At 34.8% G+C, this 25,314-nt stretch overlaps 1 protein-coding gene across 1 annotated transcript; it reads left to right on the forward strand.

Annotated features, from left to right (window-relative positions):
* Window positions 1-1,899: 1,899 nt before the first annotated feature.
* On the forward strand, window positions 1,900-24,348 carry LOC141571858 (butyrophilin subfamily 1 member A1-like). Its single transcript, XM_088794397.1, has 11 exons — window positions 1,900-2,166; window positions 7,680-7,790; window positions 11,972-11,989; window positions 12,227-12,259; window positions 15,315-15,335; window positions 15,419-15,439; window positions 17,052-17,072; window positions 17,407-17,433; window positions 18,208-18,234; window positions 23,183-23,209; window positions 23,418-24,348. Exons 1-11 carry the CDS (start codon window positions 2,106-2,108, stop codon window positions 23,999-24,001), a joined length of 951 nt encoding a protein of 316 aa, XP_088650523.1. The 5' UTR covers window positions 1,900-2,105; the 3' UTR covers window positions 24,002-24,348.
* Window positions 24,349-25,314: the final 966 nt, after the last annotated feature.

Raw genomic sequence — 25,314 nt, forward strand, 5'->3', positions numbered from 1 at the left:
TTCGTTTTTTGGCCCTCCCCCTAAATCCTCTTTTTCTCTTTTCTTTTCCATAGTCAACTCTAGTTATTAGTTTTTGTATGTTCCAGAATTTTCATGTTCTTATTTTAAGGGTGAAACTATTTATATCCAACAAAATTATATAAGAAAAATGAACACCATTTCTATTTAAAAAAGTCCTATCCCTCCAAAAAAATCCATTATATGGCTTTAATATGTTTTATCTCATATATACAGTGGCATTCATGTGTTATCAGGAGCAAGAACAAAATCAGACAGCAAGAAAAACGTCTTGAGAGAGGAAGAAAAAAGAGGCTGTATCTCCTAACTAGATTCAGTACACTCAACATGACGCTATGAAATTGGAAAAGATCATTAAATGGTAATCACAACTACTCGTTTTTAACTTCGTTGAGAATAGATGGATGTAGGCATAGATTAAAGGAGGAGAGAGAAATGGGAAAGCAATTAGGTATGAGCATATTTTATTCACCCTTCATGCATTCGAAAGTCATTACTGAAAAAAGATAATTTTTTAGTGACTGTATTAAACCAGGTACTGTAAAATTCACTGAAGTGCCAAGAACACTAGAGAAAATTCTAATAAACAAATAATTACCCAATATGGTCAACATATTATTCTTTTAGCAAATACAAATATTTTGTGAGATATTACTCTGTGACATCGCTATGTGTTTGGTGCCCTTTATATCAATCTGTCCCCCAAACATGACTGTGACTGAAAGGAAAGCAAAAACTTGCATTCTTGAACTTCAAGTCCTCACTCGATGCCGTGGAAGTCCTACAAGTCAAAGGAGTTAGCCAGATGTGAAAAACAGATACAATAAGGACGTAAAATACTGGCTCATCTATTCTAAAGTTTATTGGGGTAGGGGGCATGGGGTTGTAAGTAGAGCAATAAACCAAGAAAGATATTGATATTTTAAATAAATTGATTAATTTAAAAATTATATTAAGTCATGTTCTATACACACACTGTGAAAATAGAGCAGTGAAGGGAGCAGACACAAATCCTTACCTTTGCGAGTTTACATTCTCAGGGAGGGGAGACAGTTACATTTAAATAAGTTAAATATGGAGAATGTTAAATGGTGATAAATACTAAGGAGAAAACAGAGTAGCAATGCTGTATAAGGGTAACAACATTAGACAGTTTTTCCAGGAAAGTCTCACTGGAAAGGTGAATAAAGACCTAAGAGGGTGAAGGGAAGTCTTGTGAAAATCTGGAGGAAGAGTATGCAAGACAGGAAAGAGTAAGCACAGAGCAAAAGCTGCTTGGGGGGTGCAGGGAACCACAATTTCCATTTGGTTAGAGCAGTTAATGACGTGGGTGTGAGATAAGGTCAGTGACGGAGTCTGGAGAAGGCACTGAAGAGCCTCGTGGGCCAGTGGAAGGACCTGAGACACACAAAGAGAACCCATGGGAGAGTCTAGGTCCAACATAGCAGGCGGGGTTCAGAATGTTGCCAAATCTGAGGACAGAGGCCGGTACTGAGCTTGGACTGCAGAAGAACAGCCTTGGGGCGAGGAGGCTGGAATCAGTGGATAAAGTTTTGTAAAAAGAAAAAGAAAAAGAGGAACCTACTTTGTAACAATCCTGGCTTGGTTTTATTGGTCTGTGTAAACTATCAGGTGAACAAAAAATTTCTCCCTTCTTTTAGCAATAGACAGTCTCACTGGGGTTGACTGAAGAGAAAAATAAAAAACAAATCTAGTCTTCCATTTATCAACTGATCTTTCTGTGTCTATGTAATTATTTGTGCATATATTCAAGTGAGCAAATGAACAACTGCAACTAAAATGTTGTTTTATGATCCTATGAGGTCCAGAGTCCAGAGTCTCCTTCCCTGCTTCTGGCTTAATAACAGACTCCACTTAGCTACGGAGCTCAGGAGCAAGAAACCTGGTTCATGCAACTGAAGCTTCTCTCTGACCCTGGGATATTGCTCCAGCGCTTTAGTCTCTTCCCCGTGTGCTTGTAAAGGGAACACAAAGACATTTCAGAATCCTGCCAACTCAGCTAACCACAGAGTTGGGAATTTCCTTTGGGCTACGAGTTAGAGGCCTGAAACAGATTCCTTCCTGCGATGGCAACTCAGCCAATATATCAGTATAGAAAATTAGGTACGAGGAATAATAGTCATGAAGGTGAGTTGTAATTTTGTTACTGCTGTTATTGTGTGTGAGTGTGTGTGTGTGTGTGTGTGTGTGTGTGTAGTGCCGCTAAGAAAAGTATTTGAGCCACAACTTATATTAGGTATTTGACCCACAGAGCCTAGGATATAAGGCCTAAAAGTTGGATCTGTTACTTTCTCAGTTCTGGTTGACTTAATTCTCAGTTATTTTCTTTCCCTATTTAGCTACCCGAAAGGAGTTCTCACCTCACTAACATCTCTCTTATTAAATATTCCTTTCTCTTCCACCTCATTTGCCTTCCTCACTTCTACCAGTGCCCTCTAATTTGGGAATACCATCTCTCTCCCTATATTTCTCCTCTTTCTACTTGTAATGATTCTGAATAATATCCTTTCTGCATATTCTCAATTTTGTTCTTCTCCCTACTTTCACCTTACAATTCAAACTCCTGAGGTAATCTCCCTTCAATCCACCCTTTCCTATATGTCATTAGAATTTCAATATATGTCATTTATTTCAAAAAGATAACCAGAAATTAGCAATAACTGTGATGTATATTAATACAATCTAAAAGTTAAAAAAAAATGATCTTATAAGATTGAAAACTAACACTCTGATACTGGCCGCCCTGTATAATAATAAAATAAAAGCTTCTTTTAAACACACATTGCTGTGGAATTATAAGAGGCTATTAATATTCGTGGTGAATACATTTTAATGTGTACTAACTGGGGGTTTTAAGAATGGAGTAGAGATCCAACTTGTAGTGGCTATGGTTTTGATTCATAGTAAGTCCTAAAAAAAATTGAGGTCTAATGTGACGATGGGTAAATAATTAACCTTTTCTATTTGAAAAAAATAAACAGCGAGGTTGTAGGAAGAGTGGGAGTAACCTGGGGTTCTGTCTTTATTGGCATAAGGGTGGGATGCCTAGGGTTTCATGGATTCAGTCTTTATTGGTGAATTTAAAACATTAGAGCAAGAACTAAAGCATGGGAAGGGAAAAGCAGAGTCACTCAAGCAGTCAGTTATCTGGGTGACCCAGGGCTTTCTAGAAGGGGAGCTTCATGGGTGGAGCAGCCTGGCTCTCTATCTGGTTGTGTAGATGGCAATATGTGTGTTTGAGGTGGATGCATTTGAGTAGATGCCATGCCAATCAAAAGCTTAACGTCAGGCACTTATAATCCAAAAAGTAAATTGTCTGATACTACAGGCACTGACACTGCACTGTCTATAGGGGTTTACCACATGGATAGGTTGCATACATTTAAAAGGTGGAATTGGCAAAAAGTCAAACATTTACCAGTATCTGCATTGTATTTTTACCAACAAAGACACACTAGTGACATATGGGAAATCAGTTGTGGTAAATTTTTGAACTCTTCAGTGTGAAGCAGAGCAGTATTTGCAGCTCAGAAGACTGAACAAATGTCTATTAATTGCTCCAATTCCAAAGAAACCTAGGTCATTAGTACCCAGAGGTTTTTTTATTTGTGCAGTGATGGTAGTAGTGGTCATGGTTTGTCTTTGTGTCTGTCTGTGTGTAATCTCCAAATAAAATTAGAGTCCGTATACAAAAATATCGAAAAATGTCAAGAGTTAAGACTTTGTGACTCTCGGCTGATCACATATTAGTCTCATTTTCGACATTCACTGCTTTGCTTCCTCTAAAGAGACCAAACCAGGAGACAATCTCTTTCAGTGCCTCCTGATACCTTCCTTTCTTTTACCTTGTTCTCTTTCATTTGCAATGGAATTCACCTTCTTCTTCTCCCACTTGCTCACATTGGTTCTTTCTGCATACCTAAGTCCCATATTATCTCAGTTTACAAAATTATCCAGGACCCTTTTTCTATCACTGTCACTCTTGCAGAGTCTATTTTCTGTGAAGTGAGGACAACTTTGGTCCATTTTATTCCTTCATCCTATATGGCAACCCACAGCCTGCATGCAAATGATTCCAGTTCACCTTCCTCTCTAAATCTTTAATAAGCAATTTCATTTAAAAATGACTGAATTATTTAATTTCCACATATTTGTGTTTTTTCCAGTTTTTTTCCTGTAGTTGATTTCTAGTTTCATGCCATTATGGTAAAAAATATGCTTGATATAATTTCAGTCTTTTAGAATTTATTGAGACTTGCTTTATGAACTAGTATGTGACCTAGCCTGGAAAATGTCCCATGTGCACTTGAGAAAAATGTATAACCTGCAGGTTTTGGATGAAATACTGTATAAATGTCTATGAAGTCAAACTGGTCTAATGTAGTATTTAAGGCCATTATTTCATTATTAATTTTCTGTCTCAATGATCTATCCATTGAAGTAAGTTGAGTATTAAAGTCTCCAACTCTCATAGTATTACTGTTTGCATTGCTAAAGAGGGCCATAAATAAAACCTCACAACATTTATCCACTCTATATCCACCAAATTTAATCTTCTTTACATGTTTACATGAAATATCTGACTCAGTATTAAAACATTTTTCCTTTTAATATTTGCACCATTAGGGCATTCTAGATTCTCTTCATTCTTAAGAAACATTCTTATAGAAAACAAAAAATGGATGTTTGTGAAATGAGAATTTGGAAACAAGCTCATTCACTTCTATGTATAAAATTCATCTGTGTTTCAACCAAAACCACACGGTTCTAGAGATATGCATGTGAGTCCATGTGGTACGGCAAAAGTGTGTCTAACTAGAAGCCTCATCCGTTGATTGCATCTTCAGGTTCCAACTTGAACGGCACCTCAGAGGAGTTAAGCTGTTTCATTCAGGTAGAGTCCCTCCAGATCAGAGGTCAACAAACATTACATGTAAAGGAGCAGATGGTAAATATTTCAGGCTTTGCAGACCAAGAGGCAAAATAAGAAATATTAATTCGGTACTTACATAACAACAGAAAAAACAAATGTCCACAAAAATTTTATTAATGAACATCAAAATGTAATAATAATTATTGAGTACAATTTTTGCAATGCAGACTTAAAAATGAGAAGAAATGGAATTTGGGGAGGAAATAAGATCTTGCTTAATCATGGCTTAAAGTTAGTGTTCCTTAAAACACTAACAAAGAAACAATTGTAGGTGTTTATCTGTTAATAATGTTCTGTAATAAGATTTATGTATTTTGTCTTTGAAAATATCTTTTCACACAAATAGCACTGCTAAATACTGATTCAGTCCATGAGCATGTGGCTTTAATTGAGCTTGAATCACTTGAAAGATGATGTTTGATTCTTCTCGTACTATTTGCTTTAGAAGGTCGTTACATTGCAGATTAGCCATTTCCAATTAAAGAGTAGTTAGAAGCCCCTCAATTGCACAGTTAAATGTGTGGTATCCATCATAACTTCTCCTCTTTCATTTCTGATTTTGTTTATTTGTGCCTTTTCGTTTTTTGCTTAGTGAGTTTTGCCAAGGGTTTGTTTATTTTATTAATCTTTTCAAAGAACTAGCTCTTCGTTGCATTAATTTTTTTCTATTGTTTCTTCGTTCTCTGTTTAATTCTGCTTTAATTTTTATTATTTCCTTCCTTCTGCTGACTTTCATTTTTCTTCTTTTTCTAGTTCTTTAATATCTAAAGTTAGGTTGTTTATTTGGGATTTTTCTTGTTTTTGAGATAAACCTGTGATGATATAAACTTCCCTCTTATTACCACTTTTGCCGCATCCCAAAAGTTTTGGTATATTGTATTTTCATTATCATTTGTTTCTATGCATCTTTTGTTCTCTCCTTTTATTTTTTCTTTGACCCAGTTGTTCTTTAGTTGCATGTCATTAAATCTCCACATGCTTATTTGTGATTTTCCCACCTGCTTTTTGCAGTTGCTCTCCAAATTCAAAGCACTGTCGTCAGAGAGTATGCTTGGTATGATTTCAATCTTCTTAAGTTTGTTGAGGCTAGTTTTGTGTTCCAACATATGGTCCATCCTTGAGAATGTTCCATACGTACTAGAGAAAAATGTATAACCTGGTGTTCTGGGATGAAATGCTATGTAAATCAATTATGTCCATTTGGTATAGTGTGTCACTTAAGGCTGATATTTCCTTATTGATTTTCCATTTGGATGATCTATCCATAGCTGTCAATGGGGTACTTAAGTCCCCTAATATCATTGTATTTTTATCAGTTTCTCCCTTTATGTTTGTTAGTAGTTGCTTTATATATTTTGGTGGTCCGTTATTAGGAGCATATACACGTATATTGATATGACTTCTTGATGTATTGTCTCCTTTATCATTATGAAATGTCCATCTTTGTCTTTTGTTATCTTTTTTATCAAAAAGTACTGCTACATCCCCTTTTCTCTGGATGCCATTTGCTTGGAGTATCATTTTCTACCCTTTCACTTTGAGTCTGTATTTGTCATTGCAGCTGAACTGTGTCTCTTGAAGGCAACATATGGTTGGGTTTTGTTTTTTGATCCACTCTGCTATTCTGTGCCTTTTTATTGGTGACAAACACAATTTAACTCACCATTGGTCGAAGGTTTTTCTTGTATGACTAAGAAATGAGCCCTTGAAACCTTAGTTTGCAGTCTCATTTTTAATTTTTATGAAGAAATTATTCTGTTATGATAAATTTAATTTTATAACTTTTCATACAGTTGTTTTACCATAATTTGAGAACACTGTAATGAGTGTTAGTCTGGCAATGCCAGTGTACATTGTTATCTTTTAATGCAGCTACAGTGTCGTTACATAAATAATACATGTGATTAAATAATAAAATAATCCAAACTCCAATTTACCATTTTAACCTAAGTCTATTTTTTTCTTCTTATCTTTTTCTTTTGACGTGATTGGTGTTCTCTCATAATAAAACAAAGATTCAGAATGACTGTTGCCGTGCTGCAGGAGTCAAGCCACTCAAGATGATGCTGAGTTATAACTGCATCACTGCACTGCAAACAGTCTGGATTGCAACTAGTCATCTCTACTATCGTAATGAAAAAGCAGTTATAGACCATACATATATGAGTGAGCAGAGCTGAATTCTTTGGAACCTAAAATTTGAATTTCACATTATTTTTGTGTTACAATTAGTATTCTTCCTTTCATTTGTTTCAACGATTAAAAATATGAAATCACAGCCTTTCAAAAATATAAGTCAGACTTGATTTTGTTTGTGGGCCATCATCTGCCTGTCCCTGCCCTCGATCATATCTGGTTTCATAGGCAATAGCAAAGTGATGAGGCAAACCTGGGACTTTGAAGAGATTCCCTCATTTGCTGTGAGGTGTCCATACTCTGGTATCCTTCACAACCTATGGGGGAAGCTTCTTCCTAATCTTTGTCCTATGCTGAGATATTCAATCCGAGACCGTCCCCTGAGTGGCTGCTGAAGTCTATCCCTGTGGTACAGAGGAGTAATGGGATCCCTCACCTTTATGTATGAAGAGTGAAACTTGACCATAGACTTACAACTTACTTGAAATGTAGAATAAAATTTCTATTGTAGAAATAGCAATAGAATTGGTCTGGATGCTAATAAGGAAATTCTTTGGCATTTCTTTTACAGGATCCTGCCCCAAAGAAGATGATGTAGACACCTTGCCATCACCTCACTTTCTCCAATGCTTAGTGATATGCTTTATTATTTACATGTACAGAAAGGAACGTCCCAAAAATGGTACGTTAGTAAGTATGTAAAGTCATGATATCTTAAGGGAACTGTCCATTACTCTGTCTGATTTTGACGTGGTTCCTGAATGATGATGATAACAGAGATGAGCAGGATCTGACCTTCCTATTATAAAAGCCAAATTGGAGGCAAGAGATGTGACAGTCTCACTCTATTGTTTACTTTTCACTTTTGATGGGAACTCATTTATTTAGTTCTGGACACCATATTTTGAGAGAGATTTTGACAAACTACAATTCATCAAGTGCGCCATTCCCAAAATTGTGAAAGTTCTGAAAACACTTCTTTAACATTAACAGTGTAAATAAATAATATGTTTAACAGGAAAAAGCAAAACACTTGAGTTACTACACTTTTTAGAACAGCTAAAAATTTTTTAAGTAAATAGAAATTTATTATTTGCAAAACTCTTTCACATACATTATTTTGTTAATCCTTAGGTCCTTTCAAAGCCCCACTATAAATCAGTGTTCTAAGTTACAAAAATGGATAATGATAAAAAAGCTTTCACCCTATTTTATTTTTCTTTATTTTAGTTTCTTTGTTTTTAATTAAATTTATTGGAGTGACATTGGTTAATAAAATTATATAGGTTTCAAGTGTACAATCTATGATACACCATCTGTATATTCCATTATGTGTTCACCAACCAAAGGCAGATCTCTTCTGTCACCATATATTTGATCCCCTTTACCCTCTTCTACCTCCCACCACCACATTTTCCCTCTGGTAACCACTAAACTATTGTCTGTGTCTATGAGTTTTTGTTTGTTTGTCTTGTTCATTTCTTGCTTTCAGTTTTATATTCCATATATGAGTGAAGTCATATGATTCTCAACTTTTTCTGACTTATGTTAATTAGCATTATAATCTCAGGATCCATCCATGTTATCACAAATGGCAGTATTTCATCTTTTCTCATGGCTGAGTAATATTCTATTGTGTGTATGTACCACATCTTCATTATCCAATCATCTATTGAAGGACATTTTGGTTGTTTCCATGTCTTGGTCACCATGAATAATGCTGCAGTAAACATAGGGGTACATCTATCTTCACAAATAAATGTTTTCAGATTTTTTGAGTAGATATTCTAAAGAGGGATTACTGGGTCATGCAATAGTTCTAGTCTTAATTTTCTGAGAAATCTTCATACTGTTTTCCATAGCAGCTGTACCAATATACATCCCCACCAACAGTGTATGAGGGTTCTTTTTTCTCCACAACCTCTTCACTACTTTTTATTACTTGTCTTTTTGATAATTGCCATTCTAACAGGTGTGAGGTGGTCTCTCGTTGTGGTTTTGATTTGCATTTCCCTAATAGCTAGTGAAGTGAGCATATTTTCATATATGAGTTGGCCATTTTTGTGTCTTCTTGGGACACGTTTCTGTTCAAGTCTGCTGCCAATTTTTTTTTAATTGGATTGTTTGGTTTTCATTGTTGTTGAGTTGTATGAGTCCTTTATGTATTTTGGATATTAGCTCCTTATTGGAGGTGTTGTTTGCAAATATTTTCTCCCCTTTGGCTTGTTGCCTCTTCGTTTTGTTGATAGTTTCTTATGTAGAACAGCTAAAATTTAAAAACAAAATGGAAAATTATCCAGTGCTGGTGAGAATGTGAGGCAACTAGATTTTTAACATTGCTTGTGGGAATGTAAAACCGTACAGCCATCTATTAAAATTTTGGCATTTTCTTCAAAAATAAATATGCAATTGCCATATGAATCAACAATCACACACTTAAGCATTTATTCCAAAGAAATAAAAATATGTGCACACAAAATCTTCTATGCAAATATCCATAGCAACTTTACCTGTGTTAACAAAAAACTAGAAACAAAACAAACACCCTTCAATGGAAGAAAGCCTAAACAAACTGTGGTATACGCATACATACAATTAAATACGATTCAGCAATAAAATTGAGTAGTGTATTGAGTCATACAACGACTTGATGGAATTCAATGGCATTATGCTTAGTGAAAAAAAATCTATCACAAAAGATTACATATGTATGATTCCATTTGTATAACACTTGAAAAATGACACAAATATAGAAACAGAGTATAGATTAGTAGTTGCCAGGGTACGCGGGGAGAGCAGGGGTGTGGAGGGAGAATATAAGAACATTGCAAAAGAGATTTTCTTTGTGGTTATAGAATAGCTCTATATGCTGATTGTGGTCAGTTACTTAAGTCTATATATGGGGGAAAACTGCATAAACACACACACACACACACACACACACACACACACACACACACATTTTTATGGGATAATGGTGAAGCCTGAATGAGGCATTTTGTATAGTTAGCAGTATTCTATCTATGTAAATTACTTAGTTTTAATATTTTGCTACAGGTATACAAGGTGCTATCTATCATTAGGGGAAATCTGGGTGAAGGATATACAGGACTTTATATGCAATATTTTAAACAGGAAAAGAGACTGCGCTGTGTTACGTCATGTAAAGTTAAAGAGACTAAAAATGAAAATTCACAGCACAGAAATAGAAAAAAATAGCCAAATCAAAGTTTTAGAACTGACAAATATAATATCTGAAATTTAAATATTACTGTATTGGCACAAGAGTAGAATGTAGATGACAAAGACCAGAAACTGGAGGACAAATCCATAGAATGTATCTGAAGAACAAAAAGGAAAAATATATTTAACCAATGAACAGAGCTTTGGAGGACCTCTGAGATAATATCAAAAGCTCTAACAAAAATCACGAGATTCCTAGGAGTGGAGAATGATTAAGGCACAAAACATATTTGAAGGACAATGCCAAAATTTTCTTAAGCTTGTTGAATGATTTAAATTTAAGAATGCAAATTCTTGGCAAAATAGAAGCAGGATAAACTCAAACAATACCTACATGCCTATTACAATCATAATTCTTGCAAAGCAAAGATAAAGAAATAATGCTTGAAAACATCTAAAGGAAAACAGTAGAGGAGAAATGATTCAAAGGAGGTGGTTCTTGCATCAGAAATTATAGGGACAAAAGTACAGTGAAGCAACATCATTAATGTGTTGAAAGAAAAGACTGTCAAGCCAGTGAAAATAGACTTCAGCAATAAAGACATTCATGCATGGAAGAAAGAAAAGTCAAAAAATTTGCTACTGGGATATTTGCTTAATAATAAATGCTAAAGGAAGTTCTTGAGGGAAATTATAACAGGAAGTAAATGAGAATAAGAGAAGGACACAGTGGATAGAAATAAGATTAAGAGTTTATCAGGGGGCCGGCCCGGTGGCTCAAGCGGTTAGAACTCCATGCTCCTAACTCCGAAGGCTTTCGGTTCGATTCCCACATGGCCCAGTGGGCTCTTAACCACAAGGTTGCCATTTGATTCCTCGAGTCCTGCAAGGGATGGTGGGCAGTGCCCCTGCAACTAAGACTGAACACAGCACCTTGAACTGAGCTGCCTCCCGAATGGCTCAGTTGGTTGGAGCGCATCCTCTCAACCACAAGGTTGCCAGTTCAATTCCTTGAGTCCCGCAAGGGATGGTGGGCTGTGCCCTCTGCAACTAGCAACGGCAACTGGACCTGGAGCTGAGCTGCGCCCTCCACAACTAAGACTGAAAGAACAACAACTTGAAGATGAACAGCACCCTCCACAACTAAGATTGAAAGGACAACAACTTGACTTGGAAAAAAGAAGTCCTGAAAGTACACACTGTTCCCCAATAAAGTCCTGTTCCCCTTCCCCAATTAAAAAAAAAAAAGTTTATCAGGTCTGAGAATCAGAAATTTCTTCTATTTTTTTTTTTATTTTTTTTTTTGGAAAGCATGAGGGAAGAGAAAGGTGTTTTAGCTTCATCCATATACTAAAGATTTAATTAATTATTAACCTAATCAATTTGAACCTCTTAATTCATTTGTGAGTTATGTCAATTTATTTAAAACAAATGAATTTGTCTAATGTGTTTATTCAGAGAAAAGAAGTAAAAGGGGAAGTTTTCTCCACCGAGAGAGAAACTATACAATTGAAGGAAAACCAGTGCTGGATTATATGAAAGCAATGGTCTTGGTACATTGGCATTATGTAGAAGTAGAGTTTTGCCCCTTAAATAACTAATATTTGATCATCTGCAATTTTATTTGTGAATTACTTCAATTATGTTATCTAACCAATATCTGTCTTGTTTGTTTTGCAGAGAAAATGACAGAAAATGGTGAGTTTCAAATCTTGATCTCTTACAAAGGATATCATTACAGCAAACCGAGTTTCAGACAATAACAAGAAAAGGGTTTCAATAGCTTCACATTATATAGAATAAAACTTTCCCCTAGTATATTAATCTATTTGAAATGCTATTACTCCATTTGCAATTTGCTTCAATTTAATCTGTAATAATATTTTCCTTTTTGTTTTTCCAAATTGTCCAAATTATTGTCTAAATCTTTTTCAGAAACAACGAAGACAAAATATAAGCAAGCACAAGGTATGTCTTTTATCTTCACATAAATACAAATTATGTAATTAAAGCAATGTCAATCCTTGACTCTATGAAAGCAATACTATGGGTATCTGGGTATTTTGTCAAACCAAGGGCTTTGCCCATGAGTAAACTAATTGATTTGACCCTTCCTACTACATCTGTAGATTATTTCTATTGATTTATTTTTTTACTTTTATTGAGGTAAAATTCATGACCTTAAATTAACTATGTAGAAGTGTACAATTCAGTGGCCTTTAGTACATTCACAATACTGTATAACTATAATATCACCTCCATCTATTTCCAAGAGTATTTCATCACCCCAAAAGTAAACTCTATATTCATTAAGAAGTCACTTCTCAATCCCTTCCAACCCTTAGCCTCTGGCAACCAGTAGTCTGTTTTCTGTCTCTGTGAATTTACCTATTCTGGTATGATCTCCATGGGATTGTACGATATGTGAATTCTTGTGTCTGCCTTCTTTCACTTGCATGAAGCTTTCGAGGTTCATTCATGTTGTATGAGTCAGTAGTTCATTCCTTTTTTATGGCTGAATAATATTTCATTGTATGGGTATACCACATTTTCTTTATCCATAATCCATTGGTGAACATTTGGGTTTTTGATACCTTTTGCTATTGTGAATAGGGCTGCTTTGAAAATTCTTGTACAAGTATTTGTTTCAATACCTGTTTTCCATTTTAAGGGTATATACTTAAGAATGGAATTGCAGGGTCAAATGGTATACAGGTACTATGTTTAACTCTTTGAGGAACTGTCAAACTGTTTCCCACAGAGATGGCACCATTTTGCATTACAACCAGCAATATATTAGAATTCCAATTTCTCCACATCCTCACCAACACTTGTTGTTTTCCAATATTTTTTTCTTATACCCATATTAGCACTTGTAAAGTGATAGCTCAGTGTGGTTTGGATTTATATCTCCCTAATGACAAAAGAAGTTGATCATCTTTTCAAATGCTTTCTTGGCCTTTATGTATCTTCTTTGGAAAAATGTCTTCAAGTTCTTTGCTCATTTTTTAAGTGGGTTGTTTTTATTTTTTGTTACTGAGTTGGAAGAGTTCTTAATATAGTCTTGAGACTAGGCCCTTGAGAATGTATAATTTGCAAATATTTTCTCCCATTTAGCAATTGTCTCTTCATTTTATCTTTTAATGCACAGTTTTCAATTTTTATAAAATTTAATTTATGTTTTTATTTTTCCTCTTCTTGTTTACGCATTGGTGTCATTTCTAAGAATCTAAAGTCATGAAGATGTACCTCTACATTTTCTTTTAAGAGTTTTATAGTTTTAAACTCTTGCATTTATGCCTTGATCCATTTTGAGCAAATGTTATAAATGCAGCAGAACATAAAAAAATGAATGAGAGGCCTGTGTACATGATTTAATAGTTGAAGGTTTTTGCTGACCTTTTTCAGAGCACTTTGTGTCCTAATAAAAGAAATGTGATGTTAAATCGCTCATTGGATTTTCAAATAAAGTGGTTGAAATAAGAAAAAAATGTATGTAATATACTATGTTTAATTTTTTGAGAGTCTACCAAAATATTTACATGGTATTGCTATGTATTACATAGTGTTATGTAGCACTACATAGTATTAGGAAAGTGCCGCTTTACCCTAATGCTTTTTTCTTCTATTAAAAATATCTTCCCCTAATAATGAAATACACAGGCAAATTTGTGCCTTATTTTCTCTCTTCTATCACATATTAGGTTACATTGAAAAAGTAAATTGTATTTATGGATCATTATAGTAACTTGGTTAAAAACAACTAACTATATACTTCAAACTTCTCTACAAGGGAAACCTGGTAATGTGAAAATTACATTAGAATGAAGGTCAAAACAAACAATAGCAAAGGGAATGAGAGAGAGGCCATAAGCAGACAAGATAGTTTTAAAATTTGTAGAAAATAGAAAATGGATGAAATATTAGCACAAATGGGCGCAACTGCACAGGACCATAAAACAGAAGAGGACGTCTACTCTCCCATATAAACTCTTCACAGGTCCAGACATCAATGTCAAAGGCAATGAAGAATTAGAGTGCACTTGGAGTTGAAAATAGGATGTTAATGGAAACAAGTTATATGAATTTTCCCAGCATGAGTCCTACTACTGTGTGCTCTTGATAATATAGGAAACCACACATCACACAAAAGACAATTAATACTTTACTTTTAAAAAACTGAGTTATTCTAAAGGAAAAAATTCTTCATAATCCATTACATAGATGTTCCCAAAAATAATGGCTAGCTCTACAGCTTATCAACCTAAAGTGAAACTCACTTTTTATCAAACCATATCCAGGGACAGTGGCTGTCAAATTTACTTTTAAATGGCTTTACTAAGCCTCACCTATCATTTGACATGTTGTTCAACACAAAAGATGAATGTTGGAGGGCATAGAGATAATAAAGAAAACAGTACAGATTATTTTATTGGATAAAAACATCAACTTTGATGACAGACTCACTCTGGATAAAATTCAAACTCTGAAATAAGCAACTATGGGAAACTCAGCAAGTAGTGTATCCTTACTCGAATCTCAGTTTACTCTTCTGTATAAGTGTAATCATTTAATTCTGAGGCAATCTGATGATAAAATGTGATGCTGCTAAAAAAAAAAAAAAATGTGATGCAGCTTGCACAAAGCATGTGTCACAGAGCCTGGTACAGAGAAAACACTCAATGAATGTCGATGGTAATGGTGGTGGTGGTGGTGGTGGTGGTGGTGGTGGTGGTGACAATGACAATGATATCATGTCTACAGAAGCCTTCAGGAAATCATTTTGGGGGATTTTAAGTTCAGTCACATTAAATTTAACATTTTTTAAATCTATTTTACCATTTGACTTAAAGCAATGTAGGCCCCCATATATTTTTTTCAAGTAAAACATCTAAAACACAAATATATATTTGTTTCCTCTGAAGTGTCTAATCTATTATATACAGAATAGGTGACAAGATCTTTTTTGTTTGTTTTATTTCTGTTTCACAGTGATTCTTATATTACTCTTTTTATTTTTCAGATCAACTTAGGAAAGAAAATGGTAAGCTTTAATGACTATTTACAAGATATTATCTTCCCATTGTCTGTTTCATAGTGATTCTTATATTACTTTTTATTTTTCAGATCAACTTAGGAAAGAAAACGGTAAGTTTTAATGACTATTTACAAGATATTATCTTCCCATTGTCTGTTTCATAGTGATTCTTATATTACTTTTTATTTTTCAGATCAACTTAGGAAAGAAAATGGTAAGTTTTAATGACTATTTACAAGATATTATCTTCCCATTGTCTGTTTCATAGTGATTCTTATATTACTTTTTATTTTTCAGATCAACTTAGGAAAGAAAATGGTAAGCTTTAATGACTACTTACAAGATATTTTCTTCATCTAATGATTTTTGCTTACTTCCTCCTTCTGTCGTTCCCTCCACTTTCTCTGTATAATTTTCTCTTTTGTGATTTCATTCATTTTATTGTATTACAACTTCTCTTACCTATTTCACCTTTTGTTCTTCTCCCATTCGTTAACTCATTTTCCCCATTTACCCTTCTTTTTATCTAACATATTATCTGTATTATCTAACTCCTTCTTGGGGCTCTGAGATGAGTGAAATTCTAATGAGAATGCATTTGAAAAAGTTCTATGGTGCTTGCTGTGCCCACATTCTAAATCAAAGAAAGACTCAAAAACTCTTCCATGCAAAAAGACACTCTTTAAAGAAAAGAAAAAAAAAAGTGTAATACATGTTCCCTGTAGAGGATGCATCTATTCCCACCTTGTGATTGAAGCCTCAGCTGACTGGACCAAAAGTGGCATAGTGATTAGAAGCCTTCATTTTGCAGTTCAACATATTTCAGGTTCAAATAATTGATCTGCCCATTTACCAATAGAAACTCTGCCATGTTATTGACCTCTTCAATTCACAGATCTTTATTCTGTAAACAAGAGCACTACTTAATAGCTATTTTTTAATTTTTATTGAATTTGTTGGGGTGACATTTGTTAGTAAAATTACATTGGTTTCAAGTGTACAATTCTATAATACATTATCTATATATTGCATTATGTGTTCACCACCTAGAGTCCTCCTTCCATCACCATATATTATATTTGACCCCCTGTATCCTCTTCTATGCCCTCGCCAACACTTACCCTCTGGTAACCACTAAACTGTTGTCCATGTCTATGAGTTTTTGTTACTTTGTTTGTTTGCCTTGGTCATTTATTGCTTTCAGTTTCATATCCCACATATGAGTGAAGTCATATGGTTCTCGGTTCTCAACATGGATGGATCTTGAGATTATCATGCTAAGCAAAATAAGACAGAAAATGTCAAGAACTTAATCGTTATTTTGCTAACATTCAATTGAGTAATTACATGAAGCCCTTAGCAAATACCTAACTTATAGGAAGCATTGAAGAAATTGTAGCTGCTGTTGCACAGATGCTGTGCCCATGACAACGTTGCAAGTGATTATATTCTTTAATACAAGTATTCTAAAATAGTTCAAAAAGAATAATTCATTGGGGAATTTAATAATTTCCCTCTTGAATTTCAACTGTAAAATTGTTTATCTATGTAAATATGTGATATGGTTTTTTCCTTTGTTTTTCAACAAGTGTTCTAGAAGAAAAAAGCGAGTTTTTAATCCTTAGTAAGTTAATTTATGTCATTGCCTGGAATCCTTGTAAGCAAGTTTAATTTTCCTTTTTTCTGTGACATTAAAATGGGGTTTTCACTTTTGTTTCTCAGAAAATTTGAAAAAGGAATTTGGTAATTGTATTCCAATAGTTAAAATATTTGCAAGATTATGTCATCCTACGGTGATTCCTTGTTTCACTTCATCATTTCCCCCGTCTTTTACATTTCCCTATGGCCTCTCATATTGCAATTAGCATGCAATTTACCTGTTTATCTTGATTAAGTCCTTAAAATCAAACGATTCAATTTCATTTTATCCACGAGAAACAATTTCAGAACCGAGCAATGTGTGATAGTAAGATCAATGTGATAGCAATGATTATGATAAATCCCTGAGATGAATGCATGTCTTTGTTTCTGCATCTTTATCTCTTCGATAAAGTCTTATGAGTGCATCTCTTTTCAGATGAGACGAAAGCTCAATTTAGGAAGGGTAAGTAATTCAGTTCTTTCATGGATCAAATTCCACAAATAAGATGCCTAACCCTTCTCTAAACCCCATTCCCAGAAAGCCATGCATAGTGTACCATTGCCTATGTTCACTGTGTAGGCGCATAAATGGAAGAGATCTGTAAAAGTTACTTAACTCATTTTGTTTTCTAATTTGGAATATCCTTTTATTAAGATGGAAAATTAAAAATACAGTTGTTTTAATGAATATTTCCCAAACTTTTCTTCTTTTCTCTTCCCTTCCCTATGACTTTCCTGTTTCACTATGTCTCACTTCTTTCTCAATTCTTTATTCCTTCACTGTGTTCTTCCAAATTCCTTACCTTTCTTCCTTCTTTTCTTCTTCTTCCCCCCTCTTCCTTCCTTCCATTTTTTTAATGCTTTTTTTATCTCCATTTCTCAAACTATCCATCTTTCTGTCCATCATTACTTTATTTTCTATCTCCTTTTTTTTTTTTTTTTTTTTTCTTCCTTCTCTTGCTTTTAGCTTGTCTTTTCTTCTGACTTTATATTTTTGCACACACATACACAAACCCAACCATTTTCAAGTTCAGGAAAGGAATGGTCACATGTTTGTGAGAAAAGAAAGGGACCGAAATACACACACACACACACACACACACACACACACACACACACACACATATACATATATATGTGTAACTGAATACTTAGAGAATGCCATTGATGGGAAGAAAGGAAAAGATATGAGAAAAGCCAAGAAAGGTTAATATTTCATCATTTTGTTCACTTGCAGACTGGCAGAAGACATCATTGTACACTGGTGAGTACATTGTCCTGACCATAATAATTCTCCCAGATTCTAAGATATATAATTAAGCTCTTAAATAGTATAAAACATCATGCTACCAGCTACCACATGATAGAGAAAAATATATAGTATATAACTGCTGTTCCATAGAAAACTTAGCAAGAATGTAACTTTTAAAGTACACTTCTTTTCATCATTTGCTTACTTGTATCTCACAAGACACTTACAAGTTAATTAACATAGATATTATGAAATAATGAGATTATCTTTTCAGGTTAATGGATTTACTTTTTCTTTTTTTTATGAATCCAAGGAGGTTTTATATTTATGTTAATTAATTCTAGCTGTTCTTTCAAATGAACATCAAACCATAGTGGTTTAGCAAGCTAGAGTGTTTTTCTGATGTATACACAAATATTCCTGTTCAAAAATCTCTACTTGTTAGATGTCCTCCAAGCAATTTCTTTGATCTGGACTCTTTCCATGTGTAGTTTCTCAATGGTCTAGATGTCCTTCAATTCCAGCCAAAATTTTTGGGGAAGAAAAAAATGTGGAGATCCCCAAAGAAGAATGTTTGTGGTGGAGGCTGAAAGGGCATTCATCATTTCTGCCTACATAGACAAGTTCTCAGTCACATGGTTTCACCTAAATACAATGGGAGCTGAGAAACGTTTGTTTGCCCAGAAAACAGAATGAAAGTGAATATTATTAGAGTCTACCAACCTCTACAACCTGCCGTCTTTCTGGTCATCTAAGGCCAATTTAATACTTCTTCCCAGATAATGCTTCTTCATTCAATCCTTCCTCAAAAAGAGAAGCCAAGGGTCCATCCAGTCACTGTAGCTAACTCAAAGGCCAGGATCTCTAGGAGACACCTAGTCTTCCTCAGGTCTGGATGGAACTCTTCTGGAACTTGTAGCTTATGTGCTAGATGAGAGGAGTTGTCAGCACCCTCCATTCCATACTGAAATGAACTACAATGAACATGAAAGAAAAATTCTATTTAGAATAAGGAAGGAGAAAACAGAAGAGGCATCATTTGCCATCAGCAGTAAGGAATCCCACCAGGCAGATACTGTGAAGGCCGTCTGTTCTGAGGGTAGAAGAATTTTCCTGATTATGGAGACCCTTATCTTATTCTTGAGGTGTAATTTGCTTTCTATTGTCTTTAGTGACCCTTGGCTGTATCTCACTTCAAATGCATAGTGTCACAGCACACTTCTGGCTTGTGAAAATTCAGTGTCACAAAACATGCTCTGTAACTTTCACACTTAGAATTTTTTAGTCTGAGCTTGTTTTCTGTGTAATTTGTATACCATGCACTCACTCATTGTGTTCATTCTTTTTTTTTAAGTCAATTCAATGATTTTTAATACTTTTACATAGTTGGACAACCATCACCAAATCCAGTTTTAGATTTCCATCACACCACAGAGATCTTTTGTTTCCATTTTCAGCCAACCTTTGTTTGCAGGACCAGGCAACCACTAGTCTATAGACCTTCTGTCTCTATAAATTTACATTTTCTGGGCATATACAATTGGAATCATATAATATACGTTGTTGTTTTTTATCTCTGGTTTCTTCCACTTAGCATAAAGTTTTGAAACTCATGTTTTAGTCATGTTTCAGTAGGTTGTCCCTTTGTGTTACCATACCGTACCCCATTGCGCGTATATGCCACATTATGCCTATTTACTCCGCACGTATAGGCATTTAGAATACTGCCACTTTTTATGTCTTAGGAACAATTCTGCTAGGAACATTCATGTATACATTGTGATGTAGAAATGTGTTTCATTTCTTGGTTATATGCTTAGGAGTGCAAATTCTAAATCATATGGTAACTTTATGTTTAATATTTAATGAAATTGTCAAATTGTTTACCAAAGTGTCTGCATCAGTCTACGTTTTGAGCAGCAATATATGACATTTGTTATTATCTATAATTTGTATTATGACCATCCTATTGGATGTGAAGTGTATCTCATTGTGGTATTAATTTGAATTTCCTTTACGTATAGTGATGTTGAGTGTTATTTCATGTGGTTTACAGTCATTTGTATATCTACCTTAGTAAAATGTCTATTTAACTATTTTGCCATTTTTAAATTGGGTTGTTCATCATCTCATTATTGACTTGTAAGAAATCTTTACGTATTTGGTTACATATCCTTTATCAGATAAATGATGTGAATGTATTTTTTTCCCAGTCTGTGTATTGTCCTTTCATTTCATTATCGGTGTGTTTTGAAGTACACAAGTTTTTATTTTGATAAGGTCCAATTTATCAGTTTTTTGTTTTGTTATTTTAGCTTTGGTGTCACATTTCAGAACTAATTACATAACTCAAGTTTACAAAGACTTTTCTTCAATTTTTTATAATGAGAGTCTTACGGCTCTTAACTGCAGGTATATGACATATTTTGAGTTAACTTTTTTGTGTGGAGTGAGGGAATCACATAGAACATCTTTTTGCATGTGGATATTCAATTGTGCCAACACAAACTATTAAAAACACGATACTTTTCCCCCACTGAATGCAAGCATAGGGCATATAGTCAATAATATGGTAATAACTATGAAGTCTATCCAGATTTTCTACTTTTTAAGTCATTTTTAGTAATTTCTGTATGTTAAGGAATTTGAACATTTCCTCTAAGTCTAATTTATTGGCATAGGGATTTCTATAAAATTCCCATTTGGGCCTTCTTCTAATTTTGTGGAGTCGATAGTGACGTCTCCTCATTCATATCTGATTTTGATTACTGTACTTCTCTCTTTTTGTAATTGAGCAGTCTAATAAACTTAGCTGACTTTTTCTAAGAAGCAACATTTGTCCAATCCATTTCCTCTACTGAATTTTCATTGAGTATTAATCTAATATTTATTATTTCCTTACTTTTGATTGCTTCAAGCATAGTTTACTCTTTTCAGTCTCTTCAGGGAGAATCTTAGGTTATTGGTTTAAGATAACTCTCCTTTTTTACTACAAACATTTAAAGTTTTAAAGTTCCCTCTAGCCATTGTTTTTAGCTACTTCCAATAAATTTTGGTATGTAGTGTTTTAATTTTCATTCGATTCAAGGTATTTTCTAAATTCTTGCCTGATTTCTTTTTTTATCCATAGATTATTTATAAATGTATTATTTAATATCCAAATTTTTGTTTATTTTTTTAAAGTTACTTCTGTTTTCTTGTTTCCAACTTAATTCAATTGTAATTAGAGAACATCTTTTGATGAACACCCTTTTATTAATCATCTTCAATAGTTTTTCTTAAATGAGCATTTATTTGATATGTACTTTTGTCAATTTCCACTGTTTTAAAGTGGTCATTTTGACAATTTTTCCAGTGATATTATTGATTTTGGGGAGAGGATTTGCCAAGCTATGCACTCAGCCATTCTGGAAGTCCTCTTCATGTTATTTTTGACAACATTTTCCTTCAAATTTAGTAGCCATCTCATATATTTCCTTCCAGTTAGTTTCATGTTTCAATAACTACATACAAAGTACACCTGTAGATGTGTTTTTCGATCTTGTTTATTAACCTACACATCAACTTTTATGGTTCTGTCTAGAAGTTACCTGAAACAGTCGTGCAAAGTCCATCACCTTAATCTGTTCTTTCCACTAAGTCACTTTGCTCAATAAAGAAATTACACTATTCTTTTGTGCTAAAAATGCACGTCTTAATTTTATCTTTTATTTTCAGTAGTCTTTAAAAATGATTGCCATACTTGTTCTATAAAGGGTCAGATTGTAAATACTGTAGGGCTGTAAAATATTTGTGGGCTCTATGGTCTGTGTCACAATTATTCAACTGTACCCTTTTAGTATAAAAGCAGGCGACACATAATTAGCATGGCTGTCTTCCAATAAAACTGTATTTGCAAAAACGGGTGGTGGACTGGACATGGCTCATAGGCCATAATTAGATGACTCTTGGTCTAGAAAATAATCATCTTTTTTAACTCTGAAAGTTACCCGTTTTTTTTATTGTTTTTATTTATGTTTGGAAAAAGGTGAATAACTTTCAAAATGAATGGGTTTTGTTTGTTTTTTAGCAGGATGTTAGTCACAGATTCAATGAATGCTCTCTTTCTTTAGATCTACAGTCTATTTAGGGCATATTATGTGCTTTGCAAATACTCACAAGCAACAGTTTTAGCAACAGTGTTGTCACTGCTTGTCACGGATGTTTATACATTTAATCAATCTCATCTGCCTTGTCACTCCTGTTGCCTAAGCCCTAAACCAAGACCACACATTTTCAGTGTTTATTCAGTACTTCATTTTCATTTTATAGTGGACCTTTCTGCACGGAGCAGTGTAACTAACTTTGATTTTTATAAAAAGTAACTCTCGTATTTCCGTGGCTTAACACAACTGCTTGAAATTCCTCACTCATGCAAATTATAATATGAATATGCCTGGTTCAGTGGCTCTTCTGGGCAACTCTCTTCAAAATGGTAACTGTGACACTGAGGGTTTTTCCAGTCTTCTGTCTTCTTCATTTTTAGGGCCTTTGCTTCCAGTGTTGTGGCCCAGGGGGAGGCATGGGAAAGGGTTATAGTTAGAACGAGAAGAATAAAAATCACACAAACCAGTTTATTTTGAATCCTGGAAATGGCGTGAATCTCTGCTGTGAACCCTTGATTGGCCACAAGTCAGTCACATAGTTTCAGCTGAATGCAACAGAGGTGCTTGTGGGGAACATGTAAATTTGCTGTCTGTTCAAGAAGAGGCTAACTCTACCTTGGGAACACCTGTAGTATAAGTTACAGGAATTAATTCTTATGGTTAATAAGAAAAGCAGTAGAAACTTTAGATCAAGCAAAAATTGCAAAATAAATTTAGGACATTTAGCCAAAGATGTATTAGAAAGAAGAAATTACCTCTTGTGCCAGAAAATTCAAATACTCGGTCTGATAATGCATATTTATGTTCTTTTTCAGACTGGAAGAAAGAATTTTTCCAGGCTGGTGAGTCATTCCCTGATGGTCCAAGAGGAACTCTACTCCTTAGTCTACTTACGCTCAGGCTCAGTCCCAGGAGAGATTGTTACAGGAGGGCGGGTGACAGACTCCACACCTCCCACCAGCACCAAGATATCTCAGGCCGATACAGATATCCCCAATTCCAGGATCACTACATTCTTTTCAGAGATTAAAGGGGTTATTGTCTTTGCAGTGAATATTACTCTGGATCCAGCCACAGCCCATCCTGCCCTCATCCTGTCTGAAGGGAACAGACGTGTAACCTTGGGAAAGAAGTCTCAAGATCTACCTGAGAGCGCACAGAGATTTCGTACCCTGCCTTGTGTGCTGGGTTGTCAAGTCTTCACTTCAGGGAGGTGTTACTGGGAGGTGGAGGTCAAGGACAGTGGGGCCTGGGACCTGGGAATTTGTAGGCTTAATGTAATGAGGACGGGGAAGATTTTCATCAAACCAGAGGATGGTTTCTGGGCCATCCGATTTTATAAGGATGAGTACTGGGCACTCACCTTTCCAGAAAGACAGCTTATTCTAAAAGAGCATCTTGCCAAAGTGTGCATTTTCCTAGACTATGAGGACGGACTTCTCTCATTCTATAATATGACAAATAAATCCCACATTTACACCTTTTCTCAAGGCTCCTTTGATGGGTCCCTAAGACCTTTTTTCAGGCTTTGGTCCAGTGATTCAGGACATCTGACCATCTGTCCAGTGCCCGAAGCAGCACCGCCTGCTGATAACCTGCACCATGTTCTCACACCTGCGCTGGGAACATCGTGAACCTGCAGATCAGTGCGGATTGAAGCATCTGGTCACAACATGAATTCTCTCACGCAACAATCTTTCCTTATGGCTGCGTAGTATTCCACTGTGTATATACACTACATCTTCTTTATCCAATCATCTATTGAAGGACACTTTGGTTGTGCCACTTGTGACAACACGGATGGCTCTTGAGATTACTATGCTAAAGCAAAATAAGTCAGGCAGAAAAACATCAAGAACCATATGACTTCACTCATATGTGGGATATAAAACTGAAAGCAACAAAAGGAACAAAACAAACAAAGAAAGAAACAAAAACTCATAGATACACACAATAGTTTAGTGGTTACCAGAGGGTAAAAGGGGAGAGGGGGGTGGTAGATGAGGGTAAGGGGGACCAAATATATGGTGATAAAAGGAGAACTGATTCTGGGTTGTGAACACACAATGTGATTATATAGATTACGTGTTATAGAAATGTACACTTGAAACCTATATAATTTTACTAACCATTGTTACCCCAATAAATTTAATAAAAAGAAAAAAAATTCCAAAAAGAAAGAGGCAAATTATTTTCCTTATCCTTTTTTATGGTTCTCCCTAACATTTTATCTCCCTCATAAGTAGTTCCCCAAAAGCATGGTATAGCGTGAAATGTGTGTTGCTTCCGGTATGGTTAATTTGATATACAGAGGGTACCAAAACAATGTATACACATTTTAAGAAAGAAAAAAAACTATTAAAATTACGCTGATGGTAACCACTTTGAGCACCTCTTGTAATTGCAGAAATCAAACATGACTTGTATTCATCTTTGTTATAGATATATATTGAGTATTACAATTTTAATACAGTTTCATCCTTTCTTAAAATGTGTATACATTTTTTGGTATCCTCTGTGTATGTGTGTGTGTGTGTATATATATATATATATATATATATATATATGAGCCCTAACCATCTGAGCCACCCGTCCGCCCTCTCACTGCATTTATATATATATATGTTAATATGTATATCACACATACACTCTCATGTACCATAATCATACTACCACTATAAAATACAAGGAACTGTGACCACGCATACAGTGTTAAAATTTCTACAATATTTGACAAAGGTAAGAATATGGGAAGAATACCTTTTCATTTTATGCTTCTTTGTACTATACTTTTTAAATGATATGCAGGAAAATAAAATTCGTTTTAAGTAAATGAATAATTGAGGGCCAGCCTTGTGGCTCAGGTGGTTGGAGCTCTGTGCTCCTAACGCTGAAGGCTGCCGGTTCGATTCCCGCAAGGGATGGTGGGCTCCACCCCCTGCAACTA

This window comes from Rhinolophus sinicus, chromosome 2 (genome assembly GCF_057876585.1).
Source record: "Rhinolophus sinicus isolate RSI-liver-muscle chromosome 2, RSI-T2T, whole genome shotgun sequence".
NCBI classification, from domain to species: domain Eukaryota; kingdom Metazoa; phylum Chordata; class Mammalia; order Chiroptera; family Rhinolophidae; genus Rhinolophus; species Rhinolophus sinicus.